The sequence below is a fragment of the Botrytis fragariae genome (assembly GCF_013461495.1).
Source record: "Botrytis fragariae strain BVB16 chromosome Unknown tig00000101, whole genome shotgun sequence".
In the NCBI taxonomy this organism is placed as follows: domain Eukaryota; kingdom Fungi; phylum Ascomycota; class Leotiomycetes; order Helotiales; family Sclerotiniaceae; genus Botrytis; species Botrytis fragariae.
In genome coordinates this window covers 137,158-151,844 of record NW_023500996.1, presented here as the reverse complement: position 1 = coordinate 151,844, position 14,687 = coordinate 137,158, and the positions used below count along the sequence as shown (strand labels likewise).

The 14,687-nt window shown below is 43.3% G+C and overlaps 6 protein-coding genes across 6 annotated transcripts; 2 read left to right on the top strand and 4 right to left on the bottom strand.

Moving 5' to 3' along the window:
• Window positions 1-215: 215 nt before the first annotated feature.
• On the bottom strand, window positions 216-898 carry Bfra_008671sa (uncharacterized protein; the record flags this gene model as incomplete). The annotated part of the gene is made up of 2 exons (XM_037339029.1): window positions 216-331; window positions 388-898. 2 exons carry the CDS (start codon window positions 896-898, stop codon window positions 216-218), a joined length of 627 nt encoding a protein of 208 aa, XP_037190595.1.
• A 915-nt stretch (window positions 899-1,813) lies between these two features.
• Window positions 1,814-2,999, bottom strand: Bfra_008670 (putative 1-aminocyclopropane-1-carboxylate synthase protein; the record flags this gene model as incomplete). Its single annotated transcript, XM_037339028.1, has 3 exons — window positions 1,814-2,278; window positions 2,536-2,786; window positions 2,846-2,999. The coding sequence occupies 3 exons, from the start codon at window positions 2,997-2,999 to the stop codon at window positions 1,814-1,816; spliced, it is 870 nt and encodes a 289-aa protein (XP_037190594.1).
• A 700-nt stretch (window positions 3,000-3,699) lies between these two features.
• Bfra_008669 (putative mfs monocarboxylate transporter protein) lies at window positions 3,700-5,143 on the bottom strand (the record flags this gene model as incomplete). Its single annotated transcript, XM_037339027.1, has 4 exons — window positions 3,700-4,457; window positions 4,517-4,618; window positions 4,711-4,889; window positions 4,947-5,143. The coding sequence occupies 4 exons, from the start codon at window positions 5,141-5,143 to the stop codon at window positions 3,700-3,702; spliced, it is 1,236 nt and encodes a 411-aa protein (XP_037190593.1).
• Window positions 5,144-6,165: 1,022 nt separating this feature from the next.
• Window positions 6,166-7,841, top strand: Bfra_008668 (putative peptidase m20d protein; the record flags this gene model as incomplete). The annotated part of the gene is made up of 2 exons (XM_037339026.1): window positions 6,166-6,768; window positions 6,909-7,841. 2 exons carry the CDS (start codon window positions 6,166-6,168, stop codon window positions 7,839-7,841), a joined length of 1,536 nt encoding a protein of 511 aa, XP_037190592.1.
• A 167-nt stretch (window positions 7,842-8,008) lies between these two features.
• Window positions 8,009-9,115, bottom strand: Bfra_008667 (putative methyltransferase domain-containing protein; the record flags this gene model as incomplete). Its single annotated transcript, XM_037339025.1, has 2 exons — window positions 8,009-8,839; window positions 8,888-9,115. The coding sequence occupies 2 exons, from the start codon at window positions 9,113-9,115 to the stop codon at window positions 8,009-8,011; spliced, it is 1,059 nt and encodes a 352-aa protein (XP_037190591.1).
• A 576-nt stretch (window positions 9,116-9,691) lies between these two features.
• Bfra_008666 (putative ap-2 complex subunit alpha protein) lies at window positions 9,692-12,984 on the top strand (the record flags this gene model as incomplete). The annotated part of the gene is made up of 7 exons (XM_037339024.1): window positions 9,692-9,843; window positions 9,911-9,924; window positions 9,975-10,018; window positions 10,072-10,361; window positions 10,414-10,748; window positions 10,794-12,769; window positions 12,820-12,984. 7 exons carry the CDS (start codon window positions 9,692-9,694, stop codon window positions 12,982-12,984), a joined length of 2,976 nt encoding a protein of 991 aa, XP_037190590.1.
• Between the last annotated feature and the right edge of the window lie 1,703 nt (window positions 12,985-14,687).

Here is a 14,687-nt window from a genome sequence, read left to right as displayed (position 1 = left end):
ATGATACCGATGTACAAGGATAAAAGTGAACAAGTTTGTTTGTATGCAAAAGCACGAACCGCTACTAGCAAAACCGCCGAGCAATTGAAAAATAGCTTGGAGAAAAGAAATGAAAACTTGTGGGCTGAACACTATGACTGGCTGTATAGGCTAACGGCTACCATACGTTTAAGGTACTGTATGTCCTACCCATATTGATATGGCATATGAGCTAGTCAAATAGCATCCGATCCAGCAAGTAAACTACCCCCGTCAAAGATCCCGACATCTGTGTCTAGTTCATCATCTTCTAGTAAACAAATATTGCCTGGCGTCGGGAAAGTGGATGGTACTGTTTACTAAGTCAGCTCTGGTGCCTAGCAGATTGCAACTCATGAGAATACTCACATGGAGTCACTCCTACAATTTCCTCAAACGTTGCCCAATCGGCAAGTTTGATCTCCACCCACCTCCTAGAACTGGCCTGGAGATCGACCGGGCCCAGCTTTGTAAACGACAGCCTCTTGTCTCCTCCAGGTCTGTGTAAGAAGACCGCTGTCTTCTTTTTCTCATTCTTACCGTATGGGCTATCAAGAGATTCGGCGCAAAGAACTGCAGTATACTGATCATTTTTGATAGCGATTTCTGCATTTTTCAACTGTTCGCTCTTGACTTCACTCGAATCCGTATTTGCGATTAGAAATTTTTTCCAGTCGATACGCTTCTTTGGTTCCTCCACTGTCTCTCGAGGGTGTGATGGTAATATCCATCCGTTACAATTGTAGCAAAATTCTTGAGTGGGAAAATGTTCAATGCCACAATTCCAGCATTTCAATGGAATATAGCAAAGCTTAGGTGGGCTGTGTGTCTCGCCACAGCTTCTGCATGTTCGTGGAATCTGGGAATTTTGGTAGGTCATCTTGAGCGATCGATTGCTGAGTGATTGATTATTGGGAGATTGATTGTTGAGTGATTGATTGCTAAACTTCAATGAAATGAGCAAAGAACTGGTTTTTATATTATTGAGAGATATCTCAGGCACCCTATAGTCACGCTGAAAGAGAAATGTCAAGCTCAAATGTTCATTTATCAACCAGACAGTTCTACTAGGGACTGCTCGAGACAAAGAGTCCTGCTATCGATACTTCGGAGCTAGGAGTCATGTTCCGCATGCGTAAGTAAATAATGTTTAAAGGAATACAGTTGATCAAGATCGAATCGGATGGGTTCAAGACAATGAAGTGACTGAACTCAAAGGGAAACAAGATTGTGGGTATCTCTTCTCTGACAGAGAAAGAGATTTTTATCTACAAGAAAAAATGTGTTTCATCAGATCAAAGAACTCTTTGCATGGCCAATCAGTGGAATTGTGAATTTATGAGAACAGTATGTTTTTGAATTTTGCTATTGTGTGTATTTGTTTTGACTCCAAGAGAGCATATGCAGTATTGGTACTTGTAAGAATTGAGTACGTAATTCTAGCTACTTTCGTTGGGCTACTGTGTCAAATTTCCCTTTTAAATCTAATTAATGAAGGAGTATGCGAGGGGTACAGCTGTGCATGAGTGTATGTGTTGGTATCCCTCAGGTTAAGATTATTCTGGTGTCCACTAAGGCTTCATAAAACAATGACAAAGTGTATCGAATACAACTCTTGAGAAAACTATTTGCTCAGATTATTGACATCACAGATTCTACGAAACCCTTAGAAACGAAAAGAAAATCTTGATCCTCCGCCTTTCAATGTCCTACTCTTATCTCCAGTAAGTCAATGAAATAAGAATAGAAATCAAATATCCACATTTATGCTCGCCATCACACAACATAGCTCCTTTCAATTGCGGTTTCGACATTCTTCCTGCTCGCTGGTAAGTTTAAAGACTTTGTCCATCCTTTCAATGGCCAAATTCAAAACTTCCGGTTCCATCGCAAATGAGATTCTTGTCCAAGCTGGCTCCAGAACGTGATATCTCTTTCCTGGCCCTATCAAAACTCCATTCCTCTTAAACGAATCTACCATTCCTAATTCCTTTTCCCAAGTTCCCTCTGGTACTATCCTTGCCAAGATAAAGAGTCCTGCGTTACAGGGAAAATATTTGATGTCATACTTTTTGAAAAGAGCAATCATCTGAGTGTAACTGTTTGATAAGCGTTGGGATTTGGGCGAGAGAAGACCAGGAAGCCTCGCGGATCGGAGAAGAGAGGTGGCGTATACAGTGGACATTGTTGATAAATTCATATGAGAGGCAAGAGCTAGAGCATCGCGGAGAGAAGAATTGTGCTGCGTTATCGTTACGCCCTATATAATAGCATCTGTATTAACATCATGGTGCCAATCTATAGAATTGGACGGGTTGGTTCTGTGTTGGGCCGGTGGGTGGAAAAACATACTCATTTGATACCACTAGCTCCCAACACCTTGCTTAAACTCCACACGACATGTACTCTGCTCGAATTTATTCCCAGACTGACTAGATCCAATGAAGATACACTGGTGAAGCCTACTCGTTCTTATGTCGTAATATCCTTAGTATCAAAAGTACAGAGTGCAAATACTTCATCGGAGATAAAATGAATATCATGCTTTTCACAGAACTGGAGGGAGACGAGTAGAGAAGGGGTATAGCAGCGGCCAAGCGGATTATGTGGATTAGCAATAAGTAAGGCTTTGACCGGGACGGAAGAGGTAGAATAAGCTGTGTCGAGAGCATCAAGGAGCGCAGTGGTGAAAGAATCCGAGAATGTCGAGACGGTTACAGGGATGAGAGTTGCTTGAGAACGAATTCGCAAGAATATATCATTGCCATCTAGTGGTTTTCTTTATCAGTATGAAGGCTAGCAGTCACTCGATTTGTGTATCACTTACTCCAATAAGGATCGGGGATCAGGACACCTTCTGTAGTATCGCAAATGTTGTACAGAAGAGCATCTAAGCAAGCTGCAGCTCCTGGGGCTATTACGAGATCCTTGGGCAAAACTGCAACATCTGGATCAAAGTATTGATTCAAAAAGTTTGACATGGCGTCTAGTAGTTCAGGATCTCCCCAGAAACCAGTCGGCCATGAAAGATGCTGAATGGACAGACAGGGACATTAGCATCTCTTCTGGTTTATTCACATGTAAGACAATCTTAAGTATACTCAAATGAGTTTGATATCTACTCTTGATGCATTATTGCAACATGTCAAATATCTCTTGTCTAACAAGCCAATTTTCAGCCATTGAGAGATCGATTTCGACATTGGAACGTTCCGTGCTTTTTGTGGCTTCTAGTATTGTTCGAGGAATTCGAGCCATAATTGAATCGAGATTATCCCGTCATCTGTTGGATAACTCGAGCATGATTGGTTGAACTTTGGGTTAAGTCTAAAGGAGGTAATTTTCTCAAGGCCAATTTTGATAAGTGTGGGCAGGTTTGTGGTGAGCTGGGGTGAAGGAGGAGAAGTTAAGTGAGAGGAAGCAGTTTGTTGGGGGAAGGCTCGATATTTATGCTCATCGTAGAGTTACTAGACGCATTACCACTATTATGGAAGTAGAGAGGTCATATTATCGGTTCTTGCCATAAGTGATATGTAAACAATTCTAATCTAATTAGATTAGTTCCAAGCGTGACGCTGAGAATCAGTGCTCAGAGGAAGTACAGTATTGCCTACAGTTTCACTTTGTGCATCGTCAATCTCGGCAGAAATCTCAATACATAATATAGAAAAATACATGTGGTTACGCTTTAGCCATCAAGATAGGTCCAGTCCTATAGAGTCGTGCCAACAGAGCGAACGCCCCAGATAAAAGTATCATTGCTCCACAAAAAGCTTGTAGCCCCTTCCACCCGCTATTGGCATCCAATATTGCTCCCGCAATCGGTTCTCCAATGAGCATACCGAACCCTGAGATACTGAGTGCCATCCCAAGTTGAATGCCGATAGTTTTCAGATTTGGCGATATCGTTATGACAATGATGCCGGGCAATGAAACAAATGCGCCGCAAAAGAATCCATACAGAAAACAGAAAACCACTATTCCAGCCTCCGATGTAATTCCAATCCATCCAAAGCACAGAACCGTTACTACAAGTGCAAACGGAATAAGGATAATAAGGGGTCCGATCTTATCGGCGAAGAAGTTTGGAATCAATCGACCAATTGTAGAGGCCGCATTGGTGATTGTCAAAAGATAAGACGCTAGTAAAGAACTGATACTAACCTGCTCTTCGGCATAGAGCTGAATATAAAAGAAGGTTACGTAGATACTCATGAACCCGAAGAAGTCGCTGAGACAGAAAGCCAAGTATGGTTTTGCCTTGAAAGCCGTCAGGTCTAGAAAATCACGTCTTGTAGTACTCGACTCGCCGCGCAGCTTCATGCCAAGTACCGGGATCACTAGAGTAACGAGCATTATAAACGCAATGATTCGAGTGGCCCATCCAAAGCCAACACGAGGCTGCAGTGCCCGAAATATCAAAGTATAAAACACGCCACCTGAGTTCCACATGTTAGCAATAACTTATCGGGGAGCTAGATTTAGTTTATATACTCACCAAGACTACTGCCACTGGCAGCGATCCCAAAAGCAAAGGCCCTTTTGGTCGAGAAGTACTGTGATACAATAGCAACACTTAGCAAGAACAGCATGCCGAAGCCTATTCCCGTTATCAAGCCCTGGGCGAGAAATGCTTGCCAATACTTGGTGCATAAACTCGTCATCATCATGCCGAATACGGAAAAAAGGCACCAAGGGAAAGAAGCATCCGCAGATATCCCATATCAAAAAACGGGCCCGTTACAGCACTTCCGAGAAATAACAGAAAGCCTTGGAAGGAACCAATCCAAGCAATGTTTGAGGACGATTCCGAAGCCAACATATCAAGTTGATAGTATGTCTGATATACGCCGAAAGTGTTGACAATTCCCCTAGAACTAAATGTGAGAATCGTGCATGAAAACCAATGGCATCATAGGTTTGCCTACCAAGTATTAAAGAAAAGAAAAAACGCGCCGGTGACCTGCGTCCAAGCAACCAAACCACCGTTGGGTGGGGGTAGATCTTCATGGTGATGACCATCAACTTTCGATTTCTCGGTGGTTGAGATGGCATTTCTATTGACGGGAAGACTTTGTGTTTGTTCTGCCACTGGCTGTTGCTCGGAACCATCATCAGAAGTCATTTTGCGCACTCACTTGACTGGGGATGGCCGCTACAGAAGTGACGAAGGTGGAGGAAGAAATTTCTGGGTACAAGATGGACAAGATAGAGGCAGGCACACAGATAGCAAAATAGGATGGACTCGAAACAAATGGGTAGAATATCGTGGGGGGGAGGAGGATGAAAACGCGCAACGTGAAATCTGTATCAATAGATACCTAGGCACTTGGTAATAACAGTGTTATGATCAATATTGAGACAACTAATGCTACCTATGTAAAACTTTGGCATTGTGAGGGAAAAAAAGATGCTCTGTCGAAAGTGGTGATAGCTTCCTTGCGAGTCGTATGTTTGTTGGTTGAGGATAATCCGCATAAATTTGCATACGTGTGTTATTGAGCGCCACCAACATTATCTGCAACCTTCTTAATTAAGAGCATACTAGCTTCAGTAGCACTGTTTTGGATTGGTTCCAGTTTAATGGACCGCAAAAATGTGTGTCGCTTACTGTGCCGCATACTAGCTCGATATTCCTGAATTGTTATGCGTAATTTCTAGCAATGGCCAGATAGCGCTACCCCTGCAAATCGAGCATCGTACCTTGGCCGTACAAATCTACCATAGGCGTCATAAGCCCTATAGATTGTTGACTTCTAAAACCAATGACATTGACAGAAATTATTGGTCAGGGAGTGACAAATAAACATTGGTTGAGATGACGCCGCTGGCATCTATGATCATATTACATCATAGGTAAATTGGACACCAGATTGACCTACAAGTATCCCTAGAATGAATAGCGCGACCTGCTCATACCGCACTGCCAGTTATGTTTATCAGCTAGCAGAAAATGATTTTTTGATCAAGATTAAGTTTTTTCTGGATGGTCTAAAACTTCTGAAGGCGGTTTGAGAGGTGATGCTCTTGTGATATTGCACGGAGGTGTCGAAGTCGCTGCCACGTCGAATTATCACTTGGTCTAGTATGTCTGTTGTGGATAATCTAGTGACGCATCAGCCATTCTTATTTGAAAGAAACCCCAACATGTTGGTGCTGATTGTGAGACAAGAGGCACAGGCCGGAGGAATTCCCTCATTTCGCTCGGCTGGCATCTCCCGAGCTTATGGTTCTGTGTTAGGCATAGCAAAGAAAAGGCCAGAGCACGAGCAAGGCGGCACAAGTTGCAGCTTGAAAAACAACAGAATTTCTCCTCGTCCCTTTAAACCTACATCAGATCAATGGCTCTCATATCTTGCCTTAAATAATCCGGGATTCAGTTTCACGTATCAAAAGTCCACCATGGACAAAAGATCTATAGTTCAACAGTATCGCCCTGAGCTTGCTCCATTTGAAGAGATCTATCGCGATATTCATCGAAATCCAGAACTTTCTTTGCAGGAGGTCCGTACGGCCGCCCTCGTCGTCGAGTTTCTGGAATCTCTTGGTGGCTACCGAGTCATCAAGGGAATCGGAGGACATGGCGTTGTTGGAATCCTAGAAAACGGATCAGGAGCTACAGTTCTTCTTCGCGCCGATATGGATGCTTTGCCTCATTTAGAGAACACAAATTTAGAGTATGCAAGTACCAAGATTGTTAAGGATAGTGACGGAAAAGAAACACCGGTGATGCACGCATGCGGTCACGATGTAAGCGTAATCAATTTCCCTGAAGCCTAGCTACCTGTGGCCATTCTCCATCTGCATTCTCTCCACGTCCCGATGAAAGTGACTTTACAACCACATATCCAAGGACTTCCATGAGAAGATTTTGCTAACCCATATTGTAGATGCATACTGCTGTGTTACTTGCTGATGCAAAGATGCTTCTCGACGCAAAATCCGAATGGTCTGGCACTTTAGTTGTCTTATTTCAACCAGCGGAAGAGCTGGCAGTGGGTGCACGAGCTATGATCGAAGATGGTCTTTACGATACATCCAGATTCGCTGTCCCTAAGCCAGATATAGTACTTGGACAACACACGCATGCTTTCAAAGCTGGTATGGTTGCTCTTGGCGGAGGTGCGATCTTAACAGCAGTGGATTCATTCGATGTGCGGATTTTTGGGAAAAGTGGGCATATTTGTCGTGCCGACTTGTGTGTTGATCCCGTTGTGACTGCCAGTCACATTGTGGTGCGATTGCAAAGTATTGTCACAAAAGAAGTGCGACCAGAAGAATTTGCGGTGATTGGATGTGCCAGTATTCATGGTGGTAGTACCGCAAACATCATTCCCGACTTTGTGGATCTGAAAATTTCAATCCGCTCATACAATCCAAGTATTCACGAACGCTTAGTTGCAGCGGTCAAACGTGTCGTTTATTCGGAGTGCGAGATTTCTGGTTCTCTCGCCATACGAGAACCGGAATTCACAACGACTATGCACGCTCCTCCCACTGTCAATGATTTTCCAGCGGCGGAAATACTGAAGAAATCTTTTGGAGAATATTTTGGAAAGAACTTGATTCCGGCTGATCCTTTTGGTGCCAGTGAGGATTTCTCGTACTTGGCGTTGGGGTGTGATGCTCCTTATGTTTTCTATAACTTTGGTTGTGTCGACGAGGATACTTGGGAAGACGCAAAGACTAAAGGAACCATGGAGAGTATTCCCCATAATCATTCTGCATTCTTTGCACCAAAGATCCAGCCAACAATGACTACTGCTGTAGATGCCTTCGCACTTGCGGCTTTGACATTCTTCGATAGAGGCGGAGTCAAATGATTAGGTACTTAGGACATGTCTGTGGGTGATGGGTGTGGAGAATGTGATGAGAAAATTTGTACCCTTAGATTCCCCGACGAAGGATGAAAATGGAAATCTGTATTTATATATTGTGCTTTCTAAAGCACTTTACAACGCAATTATAGTTTATTTTTATTAGTGACCATTCATTTGACCTCTCCGCCACCAAGGATATCTTTTATATTGATTTCCCCACTACCTCGGGGTAATGGTTGTGCCTGGTTAGGTCCTTCCTTCCAGCCAATCATGTATATCATCCTAAATGTTGCGGGTATTGTACCATCCTCGTTTCCATGCAACTCTCGATATATTCCCTCGTTTGCAAGAAGTACATCCTTCTTGATTGCACCTGCCTCCCTTCCTAATATGGCATTGCTTTCGCCCATCTGTTGTAAATCTTGCATCAGGGCAAATGTGTCGGGAAAATCAATGATAATGTCGTCGATATCTACCGTTAACATCTTGAACCCCGCTTTCTGCAATAAACCTCCAATGTCTCTGACATCCGCTAGCGGAGAAACGTGCGGAGAAACTCCACCTCTTCGCTCCATATCTGCGAGCTGCAATGACGTTCGTAATTCAAATAACGTATCGCCACCAAACATCGCTGCCATAAATGGTGCATCAGGCTTCAATACGTGATTGATTTGCGCAAGGAGTGATGGAAGGTCGTTGATCCAATGCATGCTCAAAGAGCTCAGCACTGCATCAAATGTTCCAGATTCATAAGGTAATCTTTCCTCATCATCGAGCACTTCGCGTGTGAGGTTTATTTCCTTGTTAAATGGCAAATCTTCGTCGCGGTATAACATATTCCGAGATGAATCTGCAGCTGTAAGACGGGCGATACGGGAGGAAAGTGGAGGAGATGTAGTTTTCGAAAGGTCAATATCTGGATCTGGTAAAGTGAGAGCCTTTGCTATGTTACATGAATTTGCGCCAAGATCTAGGACATGATCAAAATGCCTGTTGATATCCTATAACATTATAAGCTACTTGATCTCAATTGAACTGGACAATCTCACCAATAACCTTTCTGAAAGTCGCATGGCTACTTCATCCTTCAAATAATCCACCTGTCTACTTTTCTCCTTGTCTAAAGCTGCACGTTCTTTTTGTAGATATTTAGTATGTCTATCGAAGACCTGCAAAGTAGGTGATCCCGGGGATTGAACTGCATAATTTCGAGATATACATAGTCTTCTTGTTATCAACGGCCTTGGAAAAAACGGTCGTAAAGCTAAAGACTTCATGTTTGGGAGAGAAATGTATTGTAGACAATTATATAAATAAGAAGAACATCATCGACAATCCTCAAGTCAAAAGGATCAGATATTAAAGTTTGTGAATGGTGACGTTAAGGATAATCATTTGCAAGCAAGGCTACTAGGTAAGCTTGAGACTAGAGAGCCTTACATTACCTAAGAAATTAATCCCTGTTATTCCCTAGCAACGATGTCCCTTATGTCGCGCGTACGGAGTGGAAACTCAGTACAATTGAAACCTCTCTAGATTCCAATCTCACCAGGAATTCATCAACAACAAATATCTTTGCGTTTGATATCTTCAAGAAAAGGGGCGAATACGCCATAATATTTTGCGGATGGCGGATCACGAGCAAGGCTAAGTTTCTGCAGCCAACAGCGCACTTCGAAAAGCACCAGTGATTTGCCAACACGATCCGGAGTCCGTGGAAAGAATTAGGATCAGAGACCGACAAACAACTTTGACAATTGGTTATAGGCGCGCTCCGTATTATCGTCTCGATTTGTTCTCCGACCGCAAGAGCATACAGCCCGATTCAGAAGGCCGACAGAAAGACGGCAACGATGGCGTCCTCTGCAGGAAGCTTTCTAGGCCGTGGGAGCTCCAGCAATAACTCGAATATGCGGGGTCTCGTGCAGTTCATTGCAGATCTTAGAAATGCTAGAGCTAGAGAGCTTGAAGAAAAGAGAATCAATAAAGAACTGGCGAACATAAGGTTGGTTATTACTTCTCTGCAGGTCCAAGGTTTCTCATGCAAGGCTGACTTTTGTTCCTCATTCAAGACAGAAATTCAAAGGTCCGAAATCTTGCCCAGAATAAAGGGGTGTGGCTAATTGTGACGAACAGATGGAAATCTCAGTGGGTATCATAAGAAAAAATATGTCTGCAAGGTAATTCGTTCGACCGCCTTTCACGGATATGCCTCTAATAAACACCGTTCTAGCTGTTATACATATATATCCTGGGGTGGAATGTCGATTTCGGCCATCTTGAAGCGGTCAACCTTATATCTGCCAATAAATATTCGGAAAAACAAATTGGATACCTGGCAATGACCTTGTTTCTCCACGAAGGGCACGAATTGATACATTTAGTCGTGAACAGTATCAGGAAAGATTTGACGGATCACAATGAATTATATAACTGCTTGGCATTGCATGCCATTGCTAATGTAGGTGGAAGGGAAATGGGAGAGGCGCTGAGTGGGGAGGTTCACAGGCTCCTGATATCACCGTGAGAAAGTCCGCTTCATCTTCGTTCTGTATTGTCTCTAATACCACAGCAGGACATCCAAATCGTTCGTCAAAAAGAAGGCAGCTTTGACTCTCCTCAGACTCTACCGAAAGCATCCCGACATAGTGCAACCGCAATGGGCGGAACGGATAATATCTCTAATGGACGATGTGGATATTGGTGTTGCTCTCTCAGTCACCTCCCTCGTGATGGCTCTTGCTCAAGACAATCTCGATCAATACAAAGGATGCTATGTTAAAGCTGCAGCAAGAGTCAAAAGGATAGTCGTGGACCAAGAGTTCACCCAGGACTATCTTTATTATAAGGTACCCTGCCCGTGGCTTCAAATGAAACTTCTAAGATTGTTACAATATTATCCCGCATCAGGTATGTTCCACTATCCGCAGCCAAATATATACTAACAATGCTTAGAGGATACACATGTCAGAAATCTGATTCGGCAGTCCATACAAAAAATTCTGGATGATGCGTCTGATATGCCTAAGAACGTTCAGCAGAACAATGCGCAGAATGCTGTTTTATTCGAGGCCATAAACCTTGTCATCCATCTTGATACCGAAGTAGATCTGATGAAACAAATCTCAACAAGACTAGGAAAATTTATCCAGTCACGGGAGACCAACGTTCGCTATCTCGGCTTGGAAGCCATGACACATTTGGCTGCAAGAGCTGATATATTAGATCCTATCAAGCAACATCAAGCAATTATCATTGGGTCCTTAAAGGATAGAGATATCAGTGTGCGGAGGAAAGGTTTGGATTTGCTATACAGCATGTGTGATCAAACTAACGCACAACCAATTGTTGGCGAGCTCTTGCAATATCTTCAGAATGCGGATTTTGCAATCCGAGAGGAAATGGTCCTAAAGATTGCCATTTTGACCGAGAAATACGCTACTGACATTCAGTGGTATGTTGACATTTCATTGCGACTCATTGCAATGGCGGGAGACCATGTCAGTGATGAGGTTTGGCACCGAGTCATTCAAATCGTTACCAATAATGAAGAGCTTCAAGTATATGCAGCACAGAACATTTTACAGTATGTAAAAGCGGACCACTGTCACGAGACACTTGTAAAGATCGGCGGATACATACTTGGCGAATTTGGCCACTTGATTGCAGAGGACAAAGGTTGTAGCCCAATCGAGCAGTACCTTGCATTACAAGGGAAACTACAAGGCTGCTCATCCAGTACAAGAGCCATTATATTATCATCTTTTATCAAATTTGTCAATCTTTTCCCAGAGATTAAACCTCGACTTATGTATGTATTCCAAGCATACAGTCACACCTTAGACTCTGAGCTTCAGCAAAGAGCTTGCGAATACTTGGCATTGGCAAGCTTACCAACTGACGATCTTCTCCGAACGGTCTGCGACGAAATGCCACCCTTTCCGGAACGTCAGTCAGCACTACTTTCACGGCTACATCAAAAGCATGCTGGAACTAGTGATAAGCGAACTTGGATTGTGGGAGGCAAAGATGCTAATGCTAATGAGAAAGATTTTGTGGTTGCCAAGAATCCAGGTCTCAAGCGTACTTTCAGTACTAATGGAGCCAAGTCCACTGCCGCCGGAGCCAACGTGGGGGTCAATGGCACTAACGGACACAACAATGGCTCCAGCAACGATCTTGCTGGCTTGGATCTTATGGATCAAGGTCCGTCGGAACCAAAAACCCTTAAAGCGCCAAACTTGGCAAGCGCAGCCCATCTTTCACCGGATTGGGAGATTGGATACAACAAACTTCTTCTCAAAGCGGAGGGAGTTCTATATGAAGATGGACAAATTCAAATCGGAGTGCGATCTGAATATCGTGGCCAAATGGCATGCGTCATCCTATACTTCTCCAACAAAGCCCCATCTCCTGTCAGTTCTTTTACCACAACACTTGATCTCGAACCAAGCGAGAAGGAGAACCTGTCATGGGAAGTAAAAGGTCTGCCTGAAAGCACAATTCATCAAGGTGCACAAAGTCAACAAATGATAATGTTTGAGTCTAAAAAGGTGTTTGAAAGGAGCCCAACGATTAGAATCAGTTACCTGGCTGGAGCTCTTCAAGCTTTGACACTGAAGCTTCCAATTACCATACACAAATTTATGGATCCAGCAGAATTGTCAGCGGATGATTTCTTCAAACGATGGAAGCAAATCGGAGGAGCGCCACGTGAAGCTCAACGCATCTTTGGTGTCAAGGGTGGTAAGGGCGGCAGTCGTGAATTTACTGATGGATTTGTTCGTAGGACCATAGATGGTTTTAGATGGGGTATCTTGGATGGTGTGGATCCAAATAAGAAGAACTTTGTTGGTGCCAGTGTGTTGCATACTGGTGAGGGAGGCAAATTTGGTTGTTTATTAAGACTGGAGCCGAATTATGGAACCCAGGTTCGTATTCCCCATTCCCTCAAGCTTCTAGTGCTAATTATGACATTCAGATGGTTCGCCTCACCATCAGAGCAACAGATGAAAGTGTTCCACCAGTTCTAATTAAGCTTATGGAGGAAAGACTGGCTGTTGGTATTTCGACGCAGCCTGAAATGCAATTGCCACCTTCACGGAGAGAAATCTCTGATGCGTTTGGTAATATTCTTGTTGAGTAAGAACACACAAACTTCTCACAGTCAGAGAATGAGATTAAACGCAGGATGTAAGATGCGTAAGGGAGATATAAAATAATGTGGGAAAGGATTTTAAAGGGATGAGGTTTTGAAATTATAGTGGTATTGATAGTGATGGTGAGCCATTTCAAAGCAATATTGTGGGCATGAGCTTCTTTTCTCTCCTGATTGTGGAATTTCTATGGGTAGAGTTTAGTAAATAAAAAACACTACGTAGTAAATCGGTAGCTGCGAATTCAGTGAAAAATGCGCGCATCCTATAGGTACCTAGTCATAGTCAAATTTTGGTATTCTGACTCCTTGCTACTGGTGTTTTTATGTGTGCTGCCATCGCTTTGGCTTCTGGCTAGAGATGCCTCCTCGAATGATCTATAGTTGAGCTTCGGCCATTTCTTCCTTTTTTTTTGCTACTCCTCATTCACATAGGAGTTCAGGTGATTATGAGACCTCAGCGTAGCTCTCTTGAGATATTCAACATGAATATGTTGACTTTGCCTTGAGGGCCTAAACCACGTGAAGTACCTTTGCGTGGATACGAAATCTGGATGGGTTATACAAGATAATGGCTTCAACAACTAGGTGCTACCACCTGAACCAGTTCAAATGAAAGTTGGCAGGCATTAAATGAGCCCCTGGATACGCTCTTCGAGTCGTCGTACAGCCATTACCAGATACATTTTCTGGGGCATGCGCAAATTGGTCTTACATCTCATATTACTACTACGGAATCTATATACTAAATAGGGCAAACAGAAGTCTGATAATTACAATCATAAAAACCATAATATACAATTTTTATGCCCGTGTGGGGTATGGCCCTAAAAACCGTGATATACATACAGTCTTTATGATTGCTTAGGGGCAAAAACCAGCTGCCGACGGTCACTTTTTAGTATGGACGAAACTACACAGAATCTGACAACCAACGTCTACCCTAGTGCCGAATACGAGGGGTTTATGTACCCAGTAATTTGTTCATTTCTACACCCAAAACTTTGCTAACTGACGCAGATGCCCTAGTCCCCGATCCAGCTCCTATAGATATGACTCAAACCCCGCGGTCTCGATGCCATATTTGATCTCATCACACCACAAAAATTAAACGACTACCTCATCTTCCTTGAGAAGAGCCTCGCAACACAAAACGAAGAGAAAGAGAATCTCGAAGCTCTTGGGAGATATGGCAGACAAAATATGTTCCACTACCTCTTCTCAAGTACCGCAGACACTGGTACGCATGGTCACACAAAGGATGAACTTACATCTGAAGCAAGTCCTCTCATCATCACTGGGACGGATGTAACTGCTGTTAATGTTAATAAAACTGGTTTTTGATTTTATGTGCTTGAATCTCCACGTGTGCATGAATCGCTCGTGGAAGAGATTAGAGCGACTTTCACGAGAGCAGAGGATATCGTAATGGGACCGACTACCAACGCATGTAAGTACGTGCACGCATGTATTGATGAAGCTCTGTGAATGGGCACCACTGGACTTTCGGAGTTGCAGAAAGAAGTATTATTAGGTGGTATATATATTTATGAGAGCTTCATGCCAGCTGAAACTGATGAGATAGACGGGGACAAAGAAGAGTTGAGAGTCGCGATGGGGATGAAGGATACAATTTTGTTAAGAGATGCGTGTGGTAGTTTGAGGACGATTTCATAGCGCAGTTTAGAAGACGT